The sequence below is a fragment of the Anopheles aquasalis genome, chromosome 2 (genome assembly GCF_943734665.1).
Source record: "Anopheles aquasalis chromosome 2, idAnoAquaMG_Q_19, whole genome shotgun sequence".
Classification (NCBI taxonomy): domain Eukaryota; kingdom Metazoa; phylum Arthropoda; class Insecta; order Diptera; family Culicidae; genus Anopheles; species Anopheles aquasalis.
This window is the reverse complement of record NC_064877.1, coordinates 18,037,501-18,055,000: the sequence shown is the minus strand read 5'-3', so window position 1 is coordinate 18,055,000 and position 17,500 is coordinate 18,037,501. Positions and strand designations below refer to the sequence as shown.

At 50.1% G+C, this 17,500-nt stretch overlaps 7 protein-coding genes across 10 annotated transcripts in view; 5 read left to right on the top strand and 2 right to left on the bottom strand.

Annotated features, from left to right (window-relative positions):
• The window catches only part of LOC126572043 (E3 ubiquitin-protein ligase Nedd-4), an 8,976-nt gene extending 6,647 nt beyond the window's left edge, over nucleotides 1-2,329 (top strand). For all 3 annotated transcript variants that reach the window (XM_050231064.1, XM_050231062.1, XM_050231063.1), the window contains 3 exons: nucleotides 1-92; nucleotides 173-865; nucleotides 950-2,329. The exon at nucleotides 1-92 is cut by the window's left edge and continues 801 nt beyond it. In XM_050231064.1, coding sequence (XP_050087021.1) covers nucleotides 1-92; nucleotides 173-865; nucleotides 950-1,052 — 888 coding nt within the window. In that variant the 3' untranslated portion in view covers nucleotides 1,053-2,329. The remainder of the gene's footprint in view (nucleotides 93-172; nucleotides 866-949) is intronic.
• Nucleotides 2,330-2,494: 165 nt separating this feature from the next.
• LOC126572048 (peptidyl-prolyl cis-trans isomerase FKBP2) lies at nucleotides 2,495-3,258 on the top strand. Its single transcript, XM_050231070.1, has 2 exons — nucleotides 2,495-2,792; nucleotides 2,866-3,258. Exons 1-2 carry the CDS (start codon nucleotides 2,634-2,636, stop codon nucleotides 3,121-3,123), a joined length of 417 nt encoding a protein of 138 aa, XP_050087027.1. The 5' UTR covers nucleotides 2,495-2,633; the 3' UTR covers nucleotides 3,124-3,258.
• A 13-nt stretch (nucleotides 3,259-3,271) lies between these two features.
• LOC126572046 (transcription initiation factor TFIID subunit 12) lies at nucleotides 3,272-4,300 on the bottom strand. Of its 2 annotated transcripts, none has more exons than XM_050231067.1 (3): nucleotides 4,204-4,300; nucleotides 3,555-3,906; nucleotides 3,272-3,487 (listed from the first exon to the last, which is right to left on the bottom strand). In XM_050231067.1, the coding sequence occupies exons 2-3, from the start codon at nucleotides 3,883-3,885 to the stop codon at nucleotides 3,360-3,362; spliced, it is 459 nt and encodes a 152-aa protein (XP_050087024.1). In that variant the 5' UTR covers nucleotides 3,886-3,906; nucleotides 4,204-4,300; the 3' UTR covers nucleotides 3,272-3,359. The 2 variants fall into 2 exon arrangements, with proteins under 2 accessions (XP_050087024.1, XP_050087023.1); XM_050231066.1 differs by having other exon boundaries at nucleotides 3,555-4,056; nucleotides 4,204-4,292.
• Nucleotides 4,301-4,593: 293 nt separating this feature from the next.
• Nucleotides 4,594-6,438, top strand: LOC126572045 (2-oxoisovalerate dehydrogenase subunit alpha, mitochondrial). Its single transcript, XM_050231065.1, has 2 exons — nucleotides 4,594-4,877; nucleotides 4,967-6,438. The coding sequence occupies exons 1-2, from the start codon at nucleotides 4,809-4,811 to the stop codon at nucleotides 6,215-6,217; spliced, it is 1,320 nt and encodes a 439-aa protein (XP_050087022.1). The 5' UTR covers nucleotides 4,594-4,808; the 3' UTR covers nucleotides 6,218-6,438.
• On the bottom strand, nucleotides 6,380-7,164 carry LOC126572047 (acylphosphatase-2-like). The gene is made up of 4 exons (XM_050231068.1): nucleotides 6,908-7,164; nucleotides 6,822-6,838; nucleotides 6,647-6,756; nucleotides 6,380-6,579 (listed from the first exon to the last, which is right to left on the bottom strand). The coding sequence occupies exons 1-4, from the start codon at nucleotides 7,113-7,115 to the stop codon at nucleotides 6,465-6,467; spliced, it is 450 nt and encodes a 149-aa protein (XP_050087025.1). The 5' UTR covers nucleotides 7,116-7,164; the 3' UTR covers nucleotides 6,380-6,464.
• Nucleotides 7,165-7,381: 217 nt separating this feature from the next.
• The window catches only part of LOC126569863 (dipeptidyl peptidase 9), a 13,374-nt gene continuing 3,255 nt past the window's right edge, over nucleotides 7,382-17,500 (top strand). Inside the window, exons 1-4 of the mRNA XM_050227250.1 lie at nucleotides 7,382-9,617; nucleotides 9,700-9,976; nucleotides 17,135-17,414; nucleotides 17,487-17,500. The exon at nucleotides 17,487-17,500 is cut by the window's right edge and continues 902 nt beyond it. Coding sequence (XP_050083207.1) covers nucleotides 8,853-9,617; nucleotides 9,700-9,976; nucleotides 17,135-17,414; nucleotides 17,487-17,500 — 1,336 coding nt within the window. The 5' untranslated portion in view covers nucleotides 7,382-8,852. The remainder of the gene's footprint in view (nucleotides 9,618-9,699; nucleotides 9,977-17,134; nucleotides 17,415-17,486) is intronic.
• Nucleotides 14,099-15,008, top strand: LOC126569864 (mantle protein-like). Its single transcript, XM_050227251.1, has 2 exons — nucleotides 14,099-14,251; nucleotides 14,330-15,008. Exons 1-2 carry the CDS (start codon nucleotides 14,246-14,248, stop codon nucleotides 14,834-14,836), a joined length of 513 nt encoding a protein of 170 aa, XP_050083208.1. The 5' UTR covers nucleotides 14,099-14,245; the 3' UTR covers nucleotides 14,837-15,008.

The window sequence follows — 17,500 nt, the reverse complement described above, 5'->3', positions numbered from 1 at the left end:
GGGCTGTTTGAGTATTCCGCCATGGACAACTACACGCTACAGATCAACCCGAACAGTGGGCTGTGCAACGAGGAGCATCTCAATTATTTCCGGTAAGCTTAGGGAGGGGAACAGGACGAATGAGGAATGGATATGAATTCATTTTTTCGTTTTTATTATCTCTTGGTTGCAGCTTCATCGGAAGGATCGCTGGTATGGCCATCTACCACGGGAAGCTGCTGGATGCGTTCTTCATCCGGCCGTTCTACAAGATGATGCTGCAGAAACCGATCGATCTGAAGGACATGGAAGCGGTCGATACGGAGTACTACAACTCGCTGCTCTACATCAAGGAGAACGATCCGAGCGAGCTCGATCTGACGTTCAGCGTGGATGAGGAGAGCTTCGGTACGATGAACCAACGGGAACTGAAACCGGGTGGTGCCGAGTTGGAAGTGTTGAATGACAACAAGGACGAATACATACGGCTCGTGATCGACTGGAGGTTTGAGGCCCGCGTCAAGGATCAAATGCAGGCGTTTCTGGAGGGCGTGAACTCGCTCGTACCATTGACGCTGCTCAAGATCTTTGACGAGAACGAGCTGGAGCTGCTGATGTGCGGTATCCAGAGTATTGACGTGAACGATTGGAAGAAGAACACGATGTATAAGGGTGATTACTACGCAAACCATGCGGTAGTGCTGTGGTTCTGGCGTGCCGTTTTGTCGTTTAACAACGAGATGCGTGCCCGTTTGCTTCAGTTCGTGACCGGCACTTCCCGTGTGCCGATGAACGGGTTCAAGGAGCTGTACGGATCGAACGGGCCGCAGCTCTTTACGATCGAGAAGTGGGGCACGGTCAACAATTTCCCTCGTGCACACACATGGTAAGTAGATGTTATGCAAGTGGACCTAGGATTTTTTTTGTCATCATCATCATCTTCCTTTTTTCTCGCTCTCGCTTTTTACAGCTTTAATCGGCTAGATCTGCCCCCGTACGAGAGCTACGCCCAGCTGAAAGAGCGGCTGATAAGTGCAATCGAAGGCAGCCAAGGATTTGCGGGAGTGGACTAACTGGTGCCCGTGTCCTTGGTACGTTGGAAAGAAGTAACCCGGCTCAGCAACCCCCTGCCCCAAAACATTCCGCGTGGTTTAGTAGCAATTGGGCTTCGTTGCAAAATTTATTTGTTTCAGCGATTCCCAGGACCCCCGGGTGGGGGTTTGTTGAATGTGTTATATGGATGAACAGTCGTTGGAATATGGAATTGTTGCCTTCCCAGTCGTTGTTTCGCGAAGCAGGAGGGATGGATGATTGACGATGAAGTTGTTATGCTTGAGTAATTCAAATTCGTTGCATAGTCTCAGCCATACCATGCCATGGTATTTAGTAGGCATCGCAAGAGAAACGGTGTGGGTGAATGGAATCATCGAACGGTATGGCGGAAGCCGAAGCGGGACATTTAATGACTTGGTTCAAGCGGACGGTTGGTAGTGGCGCACACGCGAAAAGTTCGGAAGGGGGGTAACATCCGTTTGCACTGATATTGTAGGTATTATTGGACAACGTGTGCTTTAGTGCCTTCTGGTGGCGTTAACGATGATTTCCTTCCATCCTTTTGTGTTGATTTTTCGTTCTTTTTGCGTTTTTTTGCTCAATTAGCATCCACATCTTTACGTACTACGTTCCATTGTCCACATCACACCAAAAATACATGAAAGGAGAATTCAATGCTACACGAGGCATAAAAGATTGCGGAGGATAGATAGACATATAATATATAATTGTATATTCGTTTATAGTTTACCCACCTAAGCATATAAAACCTGAGGGTAATGTGTAGAGTCCGCTTGCTCGGCATTCATTACGGCAACACCGTAGCAAGCGATGGAACGGTTTGAAACTTTTTTTCTACTAAGTGTAAGACAGGTTCGTGATACAATCTACGCGCGAGTTCTGTGCTATTCGGTGCGGTATTTTCTTTGCGTAAATATTATCTACGAAGGAGATAGAGAGAGAGGAACGGAGGAGATTATTTACCGGCGTTGTTCAGACCGCCTGAGGACCTTAGGTATTCGTTAGCTTCTGCTACAGATCAGTTAGCTACAGATCGGTTTAAATGAATAACCACCGTGAGTTGGTTAGGAAGGATGAAGGATAGTGATCCGGTCCGGTGATGAGTGCACGCCACGAATGGGTGGAGCGCAGGATAAACGAACGCACAAGACACGAGGCACGGAATATAAGAACGTTGGAAAAGTGATGCTATTTTGTATGTCTTGGTTTTTAAAGTAAAAATATTCTATGGACTTGCAGCAAGGAAAGAGGAATAAAGAAAAGTAAGACCGGTTAACTGAATGTGAATATTTTCGTCGATAATAACGAAAGAAAGTCAGTTCCGCTCTCGGGAACCAACGGATTCCGCGCGAGGTAAGCTTTGAAATGCTCCGCTGAAAACTGATAAACTATGAAACTCGAAATTTTCGTGGCATTCGAGCAGTGTCGAGCGCGTATTGGCGGTGCATCGCGGAACGCGAAGAGGTAAAGAAGGAGGAGAAAAATAAAAACGCCCTTCGTATCGCGGTTTCGTGGCCGGTAAAACTGGAAAATCGCTTCGATATCTTCTAAAGTAAATCTCTGTGCCATCGCCTAGCCAAATGATGGAGTTCTCTCGTCTGATGCTGCTTTGTGTGGTCGGATTCGCGCTGCTGCAACTTGCCAGCGCCGAAGGAAAGCTAAAGATCGGCGTCAAGAAGCGGGTCGATAATTGTTCGGTTCGCACCAAGAAGGGAGATTTGGTGCACATGCACTACACGGTAGGTGATGCACAGGTCGGGGCACAGCCGCCGACAGCCTCGATACATCTTTTCCCCCTTTTCTTTACCACAGGGCACGCTAGAGGATGGCACCGAGTTCGACAGTAGCATTCCGCGCGGGGATCCGCTCACCTTCACGCTCGGTATGGGCCAGGTGATCAAGGGCTGGGACCAGGGACTGCTGAACATGTGCGAGGGCGAAAAGCGGAAGCTTATCATCCCACCGGAGCTGGGCTATGGAGAGCGTGGAGCCGGCGAGAAGATTCCTCCCAACTCGGTGCTTATCTTCGAGGTGGAGCTCGTAAAGATCGAACGCAAAACCGAGCTGTGAAGCACTGCCAATGCCGGTGCTGCCGGGACTGGATAAAGTCCCCCTCTCCCTCTCTAGCTCATTTCCCCGTTTTGCTTATTGTTGTACGACAGAAGGAAAGCAATAAAAACCAAAAGTGACCATTTCCAACCATCATCATCAACACTGGTTCACCTTTTGCGGTATCGTTCGACCATTATTATTATTATCATAATTCTTATAAAGCTTATCGCTAGTTCTAATGCACGGATATGATGCTAGTACTTTTTGATTGCCTTCCGTATGAGAGCGAGTCGCTGCTTGTGCGCCTCTGTCACGGTCGCACGCTTGTACGGTCTAAGCTCATCCGTCCCGAACCCGGGTATCCACATGTTCCAGTTGCGCTCTAGAAAATGGAAGCGATCAGTTAGATTCAATTCATTTACGAATCGTCTGACGACCTGATTACGTACCGAGATGTAGCTGAACGTCACGTACTTCCACCTTTGGCACCTTCCGATGTTTCGCCAGCAGACAGGCAGCGTTAACGGTGTTCTCGACGAAATCGTCTGCAATCTGTAGCAACAACTCTTCGACCTCTTCGTCCAGCTGCTCCGTTGGATCGATCTCGCGCACAAGCTCTTGCAGGCGCGGCTTGGTCAGGAGTTGAGTCGTTCCATCGCTCGCACTCGACGTTCCACCCGCGCTCGAACTACCGCCAGCGGACGAGCCGGAGTTTCCCTTCGTGATGCCGGACGAATTCGATGCACCAAGCGTAGTACTGTTCGAGGAGGGAGATGCCATACTGTCGCCGCCTGTGTTGTGCTGTTGGTAATCGATATGGTTGGTTGTTACGGACATTTGGGAATGGGGCAGAGCGGTGGTCAAGGCGGATGGCACAAAGACAGGTGGACACAATAAGGCTTCTAGGCTCGACCGCCGATCGGATCGAGCCACTGGGTTACACCCAAACGCCTGGGAAAACAGAACAAAAAACCGAAAGGAACGCATGTGAGCAAGGACTCGCAGATCGGAGGGGTTGCCGGGCACATTGACTCATTCGCTGATTGCTTTCCTAGCGGAGACCATAGCTGAACATTTCGGCGAGTGGTCGCTACTTACAAATGATAGAAACTCCTCGAGATAACGCTATAATCGGCCCCTCCACGAAGAAACACCAAAATCCTGCTTCTCTGGCTGGATGCTGCGTGGTTTACTTTGTTTGTTTTGATTACCTCCACTTTGACAGCACTGTCATTCGCTTATGACGTGCGTCGTTTTCGAATAATTCCGTTGGAGACACGAGAACAGAACCAAAAGTTTCTCAATTTTCCACTCATTTCCGTACTTATACACTTTCTTTATTCATAAATTATACCTTTTTAAATTCATTTTGTACTTAAAAAACGCAACATGTCCTTAAAGAAACGGTGGGTGTCTTTTTAAAATCACTCTACGAGTGTAGTAGTGTTTTGATTCGATTTGTTGCGTGTGCGTGTTTGTTCCAGCAACCCCCCTCATTCAATTAACGTAATCGTCGTCGTGGTTGCTCGCTCCAAAAAAAACCCTCCACAACTCGAACTCGCAACAGCCCCCACAACGTGTGTCCTTATCATTTCTGTAAACAGCAGGAGCAGTTAGCAGGAACAGGTGGTTTGACGTAATCGACGAAGTGGCTAGGATTTCGCATTCGTGTAGTGTCCTGTGTCCCGTGTCCCCCCGAAAAAATGTCGTTCATCCGTACCGCCGTGCGTAGTGCCCTGTCCAGACGGTCAGCCTTCTTCCGATCGGTAAAGGTGAGTCAATTCGATCGCGTGATCGCCCGATCTACGCCTCAGCACCGTAATGTTAATGCAAACATCCTTCCATCTTACCGCCCGTCCAGCACCTATCGACGGATGCCGCTCAACCACAACAGCACGCAGCCGGAGGTGGTTCCAACGGCGCCAAATTTCCGGGTGCCCAGCAAGCCTCGTTCGTCACGGCACCAAAGCTGGCGCTGCCGGCAACCATGGAACCGTTGCCGATCTATCGCGTGATGAACAGCGAAGGCGTGATCGAGGATGAATCACAAGATCCCAAGCTGGACCAGGGGACGTTGCGCAAAATGTTCCGGGATATGGTGCTGCTCAACACGATGGATAAAATTCTGTACGAGTCGCAACGGCAGGGACGCATTTCGTTCTACATGACCAACTTTGGTGAGGAAGCGAGCCATATCGGCAGTGCGGCCGCCCTCAGCATCGAAGACTGGGTGTACGGGCAGTATCGTGAGGCGGGTGTGTTGGTATGGCGCGGATTCACCATCTCGGACTTTATCAACCAGTGCTACGGCAATGCCGAGGATCAGGGCAAGGGACGCCAGATGCCGGTACACTATGGTTCCCGGAAGCTCAACTTTGTCACGATCTCGTCACCTCTCGGTACGCAGATTCCGCAAGCGGCCGGTGCCGCGTATGCCTTCAAGCTGCAACCCAACAACCAACGGTGCGTGATCACGTACTTCGGTGAGGGCGCCGCCTCGGAGGGCGATACTCATGCGGCGTTCAACTTTGCCGCCACACTGGACTGTCCGGTGATCTTCTTCTGTCGTAACAATGGCTTCGCCATCTCGACACCCTCGGCAGAGCAGTACCGTGGTGATGGTATTGCCGGGCGTGCCAGTGGCTACGGTATGGCGGCTTTGCGGTTTGACGGAACGGACGTGTTTGCCACATATAACGCTACGAAGCTGGCGCGAGAGTATGTGCTGCGCGAGAACAAACCGATCGTGCTGGAAGCGATGGCGTATCGTATCGGACATCACTCAACATCGGACGATAGTACGGCGTACCGGCCGGCGGAAGAGCTGGAAGTATGGAACACGGTGGAGCATCCGATCACCAAGTTAAAGCACTACATGATCCGGCGCGGCTGGTTCAACGAGGACGAAGAGAACGAGTTCGTCAAGTCCGTCCGCAAGCAGGTGCTCTCGCAGATTAACCAGTCGGAGCGCATTCCGAAGCCGAACTGGCGTGAAATGTTCCAGGATGTGTACCAGGAAATGCCGCAGCATCTGAAGGAGCAGATGCGCGAGATGGAGGAGCACGTGACCAAGCATCAGGAGCACTATCCGTTGAAGGATTACAAGCAATAGCCTGCCGAACGATGTCCTCGGTCGCCATCCTCTCGGTCTTCGTCAATTCAGCTGAACCTCGTTCACTAAAGTGCATTTATTAGCTGTATATACCGTGTCTGTTGGGAACTAAGAATGATCAAAATTATGCCCACAAAAGCCCTCCGGGCGCTACCATGTACCTTCGGGGCCTTGTTTTATGCTTCAAGCAAATATATTAATCAGTCCATTGACCATTCCTACACAGGCTGTCTACGATATGCAGTGCTTAGCGGCGAATTGAGAAATCTTGGTACGTGTAGGCAGTCAGCTCCTTCGGTACGTTGAACACCGCCTTATCGATACGGCTTGAGGGACTTCCTTTGGTTTGCAGCCAGTGTTTCCTACGAAACAAAGCGAAACAGCGTTCGATTGTGGTTGCTAGCGGCGGTTGCCAACGACGCTACTCACATTTCGTTGAAAGCCTTCTCCTCGCCTTCAATCTGCCCCTTCACGGTGCCATCGGCCGTGTTCTTGCACCACCCTCGGACTCCCAGGCTGGATGCATACTTTTGGGTGTGCTTAAACGGGCGGCAGGATACCGCAGTAAGTCGTTCTGCTTGCTTATCTATTTATAACAACTTACCTTCCGAAAGAACACGCCTGCAACACACGAAATAGAAGCGTAGATATTAGAGCACCGTTACCGGTATCGTTCCCCTAGAGACTGACCTTGCACGATGCCAAAAACCTCGAAATCACAGGCCAGCAGTTTGGCGCTCGTCATCGCGGGTGGCTCTCCTTTGGTGTCAGCACTACGGCGAAGGATCTCCCGTGGTTCCGCGGAACAACCGGCACCTAAACTTCCCGCTGCTAGGAGTAGTAATCCGGTTACTAAGATCGGGGGACGGGAGTCGCAACAAAACATCCTTGTTGTCATGGCCTTTTGAATCGTTGAGCTCTGCGCCGTTCGTTGTGAATTCCAGTAACTATTTCGTTTCCCCTTAAGCACCCTTGTATTTTAACGTACTCGAAGGCAACCGGCATTTTAATGATTTCAATGATCACAAGTGCTGGGATTTTCTGCTTTTCTATTGCATTTTTTTTAATATTTTAACTCCAACCCGTGGTGAGTTGGTTGGTGAATTGGTTGGTGAATTCGTGTCCGTCAAATGCGCGAAATCAAAACAGTCGCAGACCAAAACAAAAAAAACACAGACTGCTCGTCACCACCGACCTGAATCTGATCTCTCGGTCGTGGCCAACGAAAAAGAACGGAAAACATTTTCAAGAAAGGCGTGAAAAACCCAGCTGTCGCGTGACATCTCGCTGCACCGACCGGACGAGGCCAGATCAGCGTGGCAAAGCAAAGATCAGCAAAGAACGGCGCAAATCTTGCCAGGAAATCCTCTCGTCATCCGTGTGGCCACGAGCTCCCCTTTTTGTGTGTTCCCGAGCCTGCAGCAGGAACGGCCCCCACCAGACAGGCCAAGAAAGAACCGATCCGCCAAGGGGGAGGATGGAAAATCCACCTCCGAAACGGAACCACCCACCAGCGACGACGGCAAAGTAGCTAGGCCCCGCGGCGGTGGCGGTGGTGGCAGAAGGAGCGGTGAAAGAGCAGCGAACGAGGAAAGTGAAACGTCGTCCGGATCCGAGCCCGTCCCCCTTGAAAAGAGAAAGTCCATCTCGTCGTGGTCCGTGGCGGTCAGTTCGTTCAAGGAGAGTGAATTTGGGGTCGATGCGAATTCGTGTGTGCGTGCGAACGCGTGTGTGTGCCGATTACGCCGTCACAGCCCGAAATTGCGTTGAGGAGCATCTTCGCCGTGACCGACGTGCGTTATCTACCGCACTTCTGTGCCACAACCCACACGGTGGTGTCGGTTCCTCCGTTCCTCTGATCCAGCAGCGTGGTGCCTCTTGCTTGGCCTCGTGATCGTCCGTGTCCGCGCTACTTCGCCACGGGAGCAAACGATAGCAAGTTGCGGTGGTGGTTTGCTGAGATCGAAATCGAAACGGTTCGCCACAACGTTAACGTAACGATAAGCTCGAACCGCATATCGCAGTAACTAGTGGAAAACTGAATCGCGGCGCCCCCTTACGTGAGACCCCCCCAAACGACGACGACGTCGACGGCAAACGAGCAAAACAAAGCTCTGGCGCCGTAATGCGAAACTGTGATTCGTCGTTGCGTGCTCGTTGTTGATACCGCGAGGAGGTGCGCGTTAGTGCGATAAGACCCTAGAAGAACGGGTTCAATGACAGCAGTACACGCAGGAGATCCGCTCGTTGGTGTTTTGACTTCACTGCCTAAAATGTGTATTATTTGCTGTTTCGCGCAATCCGGTTAAAGATTTCGCTGACGTAGCGCGTATCTGGTGCTTCCTCCCACTCTCTCTCTCTCTCTCTCTATCCCCTCTTATCCTTTCCCCGCCTCTTAAACCAGTCCGTGATCGTGTTGTCCAGCATCACCAAGGATCCAGTCAGTACCATCATCACCACCACCTCCACCACCTCCACCACCGGCGGAGTAAACGATCGTTCGCGTGCCGGTGGCTTGAATCTGGAGGAAAAGCTGGGTGATCTATATCTCGGTCATCTGGTCGGCTTACTGTTCGCTCCGTTGGCCAACTTGGAGGAAGCGGGCAGTGGACTTTGGTCGAAGATAAGGAAGAAAATGGATGGCACCGGGGGCGGCGGCGGCGGTGGTGGTGGTGGCGGCACAAACGACACCGGCCATTCACTGGTCACTGGCCCAACGCCTCCCAGCTACGCACCCTGCCCGATGGCGACAGATTCGCTCGATGTCCTAGTAGCCGGTTGCCATGGTACCTATCCCGAGTATCAACCACAAACGACGAGCAATGGAACGGCCTCGGGAGCATTGCTGAACGGTCTACCGGCTTCCTACGGTGGCCGCCGGGCAATGGTGACCGCAACGGATGCACCGGGTGGCCAACGGCGGAAAACGTGGTCCGAGCTGAAAAGCATCGTCAGTGAGACACGCCGCCAGATGGCCATCTCCATGGCAGCCACCTTTCCGATGTGTGTCAACTTTCGCACGCTGTCCGATGGACGCACGAGAGTGTACTTCCTCAGTCCACCACCGGCCAACGGCTGGGATACGGTACTGTTCTACACCGATGTGCCGGCCCGTGGAACTAGCAACGGCTGCCGAACGGGGAATACGCACCGAGGAGGAGGGGACAGCGATGGCTCGATGCACGACGAATCGCAAAGCCGGCTGATGGAGTGGCACCCACTGCTGGAACCGGTGCTCGGTCACCTTTCGACGAACAACTCGCGCGAAGTGCAGCTGCTGCTCGAACGGAAGCGTCTCTCAATCTGGGGCATCACCTCGTACGAGCTGCACAAATCGAGCGGCAAGATTGTCTTCCCGGCGTGCAACACCCTTTACCAGTGTCTGGACACCGGGTACGGGGTAAGTGTAGCAAACCCATCCCAAATGCCCCCATCTGATCTGATCACTAACCTAACTCCACTGTTGTCTATTTCCCCTGCAGGAGAGTATGCTTTTCCCTTCGGAATTGAGGATCTTCCAGCGTGCGGCCGCCATCGATCCCCAGATCTGCCCTCACAACTCCGATTTGGTTGGGTTTGTGTGCAACGGGGACATCTGGGTCGTGCACACGCACAGCGGCCACAGCGAGCGCTTGACGTACGCACACGACGGACGGCGCTCGTTCGCCGATGATCCGCTGACTGCCGGTGTACCGTCGTACGTGATGCAGGAAGAGTTTAGCCGCTATCAAGGGTTCTGGTGGCAACCGGAAAGCGACGGTAAGTGCCTCTCGATCTTCGATTTCTTTGTAGTGGAGGTGGTCACCACCCCCCCCGTGGATGACCAATGCAATGCACCACAGCGTTGGATGTAAAGGAAAATGTTGCCAAACGTGCACTTCGTTGGATTCATGGTCAGTCGTTGGCATTTGTGAGTGCAGCTTACGCTGTCTCCACCGAGAACCGATACGGATGGGTTGCTTTAGGATAAATGACGCTTAAAATCGTAACCATTGGTCGTGCGGATGAACATCGGACCGTTCGCGTTTGATGTAATGAAAATGTAACAGAATCCGCCGGCATCCCCTACCATTCCAGCGGCACCGTTGCCCTTCAGCCATCCAAGCAAGTTGATTGCACTCGTGTGCGCTTGATCGAGTTTCCCATCATTCGGTTCAGCACCACCTGATTCGAGGCCATGCCATGCATTCAATTAGACAAATGGCTTGTATTTGTCTTTTGTCTAATTAGAGGCTATTTATGCTCTTGTTGCTTATGCTGTGAGTGATTGATTTTGTCGGTCAACATACCATTACTGAAATTAACAAACATGCACATTCTGCAACTAAATAGCGTTTGGTGATATCATTGGTCAGAAAATATTAAAGTTGACTAAATAATGTTACGAAATAATTTGTCACAAGAGAATTTTCAATATTCTATTTGTGTCAAATAAATCTACATTTTCTGTGTGATATAACAACCTCTGTAGCAGAGTAGGCTACTCGATTGTGAATGAAGTTCCAATTGTGATCCCAGTAACTTATGCAGCAGAGATAGTTGTATGTTCTTAGGTGATCGTCTAATTCCATTAGTCCCATTTTCGGCAACATCTGTTGATCATTCATCTCCTCTCTACCATACACTCCATTTTCCCAAAATGGTTGCTCTATCGTATGCACTTGTGTTAAACCAAACCTCTGTTGCAACAAAAGACCGAGAACGCTCCTACCGCGATGGGGCAACATGACCCAGCTACCATTTTTTTGTTTTCTGTTTTTAAACATTTGTGCAAGATCACGTTGCCCGTTAACTCTGTGGGGGCGCCCTCTGCCCCTATGACGCCCCGAAAAAGTCAATGGCCGACAGCGGTGTAACGAAAATAATTTGGATGCAACTGCTATGCCCGTGAGCGCGACACACGCGATCGCGATCGGGCGATCTATCATCGGGTGCCCACCAGCTGCTCGTCGATAAATCGAAACGCAATTTAGCTGGACATAATTAGAAAAGTGAGAGGCCACCGTAAGAGTGAGAAAAATGCGTGTGTTACTGCAAAGGTGGCCCATCGTCATTACGATCATCATCATCATCGTCATGAAAGTGGTGGTGATCGACGACCTTCACCGAGTTGGTGATCCCGCTCGTTTGAGTGAACGGTAACGCAAGCAATAGATAGATGGAAAAGCGAAATCGAAGAGCGATGCTCCCGTTTTCGATACACCCCGATGAAAGGGTCACGCCACACGCGCGCGCGCGTGCTGCACTGGCGCGCTGTTCGCACCTTTACCCTTCCTGTGTGACCTAGTTGCGCCATCATACCTCAATCGACCGGTACGATCTTATGTTTTGAGAACATTTCAACCGGTCAGTCAGACCGGCCTGTACAGCGCGCATAAGCGTATCAGCGGAACGATCGTTGTCGGCATCGAAAGAGGTTGCTCTCAAGTGTGGTGGCGTCGAAAGGTTCAACGTACCTGTTGGATTACTTCAATCGTCACGACTCCCGGAGTACGTCTGGTGCTGGTAAAACAATTGGATTGGTAAAAAGGCAGCGAAAATGGTAAACCGCAATCATCATTCGATTGCACACGGTTCACGTGAGTGAGGTGTTCCGTGTGTGCGGTTGCATTTGCCTGCAATCACCATACGATGAGCTTGGCCGGCTTAGCTTTGTTGCGTTTGACGCTTGAGCTTGGTATGATTGCTGACCGAATGGTGGTCGAGTGTGGGCCAATTCTGGCTGATATGTTGCACCGTCGTATCAAACACGTGCCACACCAACAGATAGTGGCCACCAAAGCATATTGGCAAGCCACCATTTCACTAGCAGCTCAACATCATTTCAACAGAGAACATTGTGTGCCGTGCTGGAGTCGTCATGTGTTTGTGGGCCCCATAAGTGCCATGTGCTGCATGAGTGCCTCCAGCAAACACTTCTTGTCGCTGTCCTGGTCCTCTCCTGGCTAGAGTTGTTTTCTGTCGACTAGCTCAAAAAAAAAAACTAACGATACATGAATCTATGCTTTCCTACTTACCCATAGTGCATGGCTGATTATGCATTGCGATTGGTGTCTGTATTGAATGTTGTTAGCAGCTGTACCACAAATTAGCGAATGATAAGCGAAGTGTTATGCTGTACATAGGTAGTGCTATGATTCGATTAGCTGATGTCTCAATGATGCTGTCGAGTCATCGAATGGAAAAAAAGTGCACTAAACCCTCTATTCTTTTCACTTTTGTCGATCGATTTGATGTCAAGAGTTTGAATGATACACTTAAAGCATGGAAAAAGAACTGCTAATAGTTGTTAGTTAAACTGTATGATACAACGTAAATTCAGAATATGAAGTCTATGTTGGTAGTTGATTGCAAATATATTGATCATTCAAGAGACTGGTACTGCTATCACAAACGATCTCTCTTCTTTCGAAGCTATCAAGTATATAAAATATCGATTTGTTTCCTGAAATTGATTCAATCTACATTTTAAGTGCATGTACAGATAGGGTACAAATGATCAACCTTTTCCGAATTTCAGAACTCTTAATGCAAACAAACTACTTTCATATCGTCCAAATTTTTTAAAAATGTGGAAAGATTGATTAACAAATTACGCCTAATTGTTGTATGAATTGAAGTATGACAATTCGTCGTTTGTGCTAAATTTATATTAAGTATTACAGCACAGGATAGAGAGGGTTTGCAAAACACATCTTTTCCTGAATTCCTAGATGACTCTATTACTTTAGAGCCCTCTACCTGGGTCCTTGGCAAACAGGAAACACATAGATTTGTTGCAAATAAATCTCTTTCCGAACATGTTTGCCACAGCGGACTATTTAATTGCACAAACAAACGATCTCTCGATCGGTCGTCGGCGTTCCTTTGCTGTCTACCTCAGTGATGCCACCGTGACAGACATTCATTTTCACACTTTTATCACCCTCAATCGGGGGTCTTTGGCTGCGGCTGATTGACATAAATTATAACTGAAACGAAATATCATTCGGTATGCTGTTGGTTGCTGCACCTGCCAAACGCAACGCCGCTCTCGCCCTGTCGATATCGATCTCCGAAAAAGCTGGCGCACTAACGCGCATGCTGCTGATCACGAAGCTAACGACGCGTGGCAAATCACTAAAATACCACCAACCAACCGCCACCGGACCGTTTGTTGGGCACTCGGTGAAAAGTAATAAATCTTTACGTAAAAGCTCACACGCGGTCGCAGCAGCGGTTTTGATTTATCGCCGGGAGTCGATCTGGAAAATGGACTTTCAATAGACGTCCGCGGCGCCACGGAGACAACAAAGTTGTCACCCGTGTTGGTCCGTTGAGTTGGGAACACGGGAGTCGAGTCGAGAACACATGCCATGATCTCTGTTGGTCGGTCGGTTGGTGATCGGTTGATCTCCATCGACAGTCGCGCACGCATTGCACACAACGAACTACACTTTCCCGGACCGTGGCTTCAGCCAACTGGTGCATCACACAAAATCCCCATGCATCTGACAGCACAATTGGGGCGTTTGGTTGGTCCTTCTTCGAAGAATGCGCACGAAACCAAACGGCTGCACATGGATGGACAGTGGTAGTGGCAGAGTTTGCTTTATTGTGCTGTGGTCCGTTGTGGTGGTGATTGGGGTCTGCGTTGCGTAGGAAGTGGAGAAGTTGGCCACAACATCCATTGCCACAGACGTGCAAGAGGGAGAGACCGCCGTGGATGTGGACGAGCCGGTAGCACGCCACAAAGCAGTGCCAATCTCCCTCCCTCCCTTCCTCTTTCGCTCGGCTCCTTGCGGAGTAGTCACTGGTACTCGTAGGAAGGGATGCGAACTATAAAACCGATCGGTGGCCAACGGAGAAGCATCATTCGTCGGTGTTCTCCAGCAAGGCACAGGTCGAACAGCAAAGCAGTGGCAGTAGTAATCTGCATTGACAGGCTTTTGCGCTAAAATACTACCAGTGTTCAGTGGTTCATTCGAACTCGAAAGTGTGATCGACTAGCGGGGATCCTTCAAACTCTAAGCTTCAAGTTTGATCAGCATGAAGGTAAGCGAAGGGTTTGCTTCCATCCCATGGCCCCTGGTATCGTGGTCTTCTAATGCCGATTGTTTCTCCCTTGGACAGACTTTCATTGTGCTTTCCATGGCGGTGGCCATCGTGGCCGGAGCGGCTGTCGAGAGCGGCAAAGCCAAGCGGGGTATCTATGACTTTGGCTCGGAGCATGAGTCTTCGTTCGGTGGGCATGATTTCGGTGGCCACAAGGAGGAGCACATCAAGCACATTACGATCGAGAAGAAGGTCCCGGTACCGTACCCGGTCGAGGTGACGAAGCATGTGCCGTACGAGGTGAAGGTACCGTACCCGGTGCACGTGGAGAAGAAAGTCCCCGTGATCGTGGAGAAGAAGGTGCCGGTGATCGTCGAGAAGAAGGTGCACGTTGATCGTCCAGTGCCGTACCCGGTGAAGGAGTACGTCAAGGTGCCGGTCGTCCACAAGGAGTACGTCGAGGTGCCGAAACCGTACCCGGTCCACATCGAGAAGCCGGTCCCGGTCATCGTCAAGAAGCCGGTCTACATCGAAAAGACTGTCCCCGTGTCGATCCACATCAAGAAGAAGTCCCACTGGCACTAAGCCGGGCGGCGGGTTGTAGATAGGATAGCTAGAGATCGTTCAGTGGTGGATCGAGGACCTGCTCGACCACTTGCACGATTTGAGTTGTTCCTCCCTATCTCCCTATCTGTTTAAGTCGCTTTTTTGTTGTTGTAAATAAACTGACTCACCGAAGGAGGCTAACTGAGCCATTGGTCTGGCATTCGGCAGACAATGGCAGACTGTAAACCACCGTTTGTTTTTCATTTTGTTGCAATTACTGGCGATGCATCTAAAAGTGTCGATAAGATCTTGAACAACTTGATTATCTTACTCACCGCCATCGCGTGGGCAACGGGCCATTCCAAACGGCAGTAAGCCTAATTGCAGCCACCAGACACCTAGTAAGGATCGATCACGTAACAGTCATCCATCCCAACCTCCCGAGGCTTGATTGTGGGCCACCGTGTCACTATGCCATCGACGAACGAACGGTTTTCGAACGTGAACGCAATGGACGCACTGGTTTCTCGCCCGTCATGGTGCGCAAATTATCGGTCACAGCCAGCCCACCGCCATCATCTGTAGCCCCCCCCCCCCCCCCTTTCCTACTGTCGCTAGATGGTATCGATCAATTGGTAGGCGATCGTTACTGCCGATGGCACTATGGTTTCTTCTGCTTTTCTCTGTACCACGCCGCTGGCTACTGCTGTTGCTGCTAATGGGCACGTGCTTAAACGACTGTTTTATCACTCTAGTGCGCAATGGCTATGCGGCGCTGAGATGAAAGCAAAGGTACCACAAGCCTCGCCAAGAAGCAATGCAATCAGCTGAAGAGTACCAGTTCAGTTTAGGAGGTTAATCTGTCCGTAATTAGGACATCAGCAGCAATTGTAGCTATGTACGTGTTGTGCAATAGAGAGGATGATCAATTAAAGGGCGTGAATCTACAAAGTGGTGATGCTCGATCAGTGTACAATCTTCCAGAAAGTTCGCGCTTATGTCTCCTGTTATCCGTTGGCAAATAGGACTTTAACACATTACTTTCGTCCATAAAAAAACCCGCCCGATGATGACGTTGGCCACCTTACTGTGGCCACAAACATTGCAAAAAGCCCACAAAAAAGGGGCCCCCGTAATGAGGGGTAGTTTTGTGTAACTTAATTGACAAGCGTTGTTATACTGTTCGCCATTTCGCGACTATCCATCTCTTTGCGTCTTCCGCGATGCGATGCGTTTTGCACGAAATGTGTTCACCTCGCAGCGGCCCCTTCCATTCCATTTGGGAACTGAGCAACTGGCCGAAAAAGAAGTAATGGACAAAGTAAAGCGTGCGGTGGAGCTCACCGGTCAATGCGTTCGTGCCTTCCAACACGTGATCCAAGAAGCAGGAGGATCAAATAGCAACACGGTCATCGTGAAGTGGTACGATCCGTCCCGGATTGCATCCTATCCTGTATCTGCATTCTGCACATTCGCTTGCTAATGAGGGGTACATTTTTCTAGAAGTTTGTCGATTGTGCACCACAAGAGGAGGTACGCCATTACGCCACGCTTTTCCTTTCGCTGGCCGGCTACCAGTGCGCTGGCTTTCTAGTGCTGCTGTTCCCTCTGCGTGCAATCCAGTGGCACTGGTATGGTAGGCTGGCGCTTGCCAGTTACTCCCATTCACGCACCACGCATGCCAGACGTATAAAGGAGTGGAGAGCGGCGCGCGCGCGCTCGCGATGTTTCGTGCAATAAATGACGCAAAATGCGGACGCCTCCGTGCAGTGAGTTTAATCAATTAAAGACCGATGTGTACCATCGGTGAATGTACAAATGTTTACTACGATAAAATGTTACGATCGTGTGTCTAGACTAATTGTATTGTTGCCATCATATATTTGCTCTGCTTGTGTGAACAAATTGTTACAAATTTGCTCGTAGCTTACGTCGGAGGCGCGAACACATCGTAAAAGGACTAGCAGAGATCCAATCCTACTTGAGTTTTGACTTTGCTTTATTGCGTTCGCGCCTTTCGGTTTATTCGTTAACCTATGAGCTTAACTTTACTTTAAAATAAAATACAACAGAGTAAATTTGAAGCACAATGGAGAAAAGGTGCGTCAGTACAGAGACAGTAATGATCTCATTCTTTCTTTGTACAAATTGAAGCTTGAAGGCTGATCATATAGTATACTTCGATGGATAGTGAATTTTACCGTTGTACAACTGTGCCAAAATGCCATGTTCATTAGATAAACCATAATTCTGTCTAACATATCATTACCGTAGCCCTAGTGACGCTTAATCTGCCACTTAATGAAATGTCTATCCTTGTCTTGCGTCTTCTTCCAGATGAGATTTATCGCATCGTGTACGAGGAGGTTGACGAGACTGACGTTAGTCTGTACACGTTCCCCTCGTCGCAGTCGTCCGGACGCGATCACGAAGAGTACCGCTTTCCCCGGGCCGGTACACCGAACGCAAAATCGAAGCTAAAGCTCGTCCAGTTCCGACTGTCCGAGAACCTGCGCATCACGGACATCTGCATCAAGGAGCTCCAGTGTCCGCTAACGTTCGCCTTCCCGTGGCTCGAATATATCGTGCGCGTTGGCTGGACACCGGACTCGAAGTAGTACGTATAGTGTCGCATCGCTTGCGTAGCTGAGCTCAGCGTACTAACCACATCTTTTCTTCTTCAATTCAGTGTTTGGGCGCAGC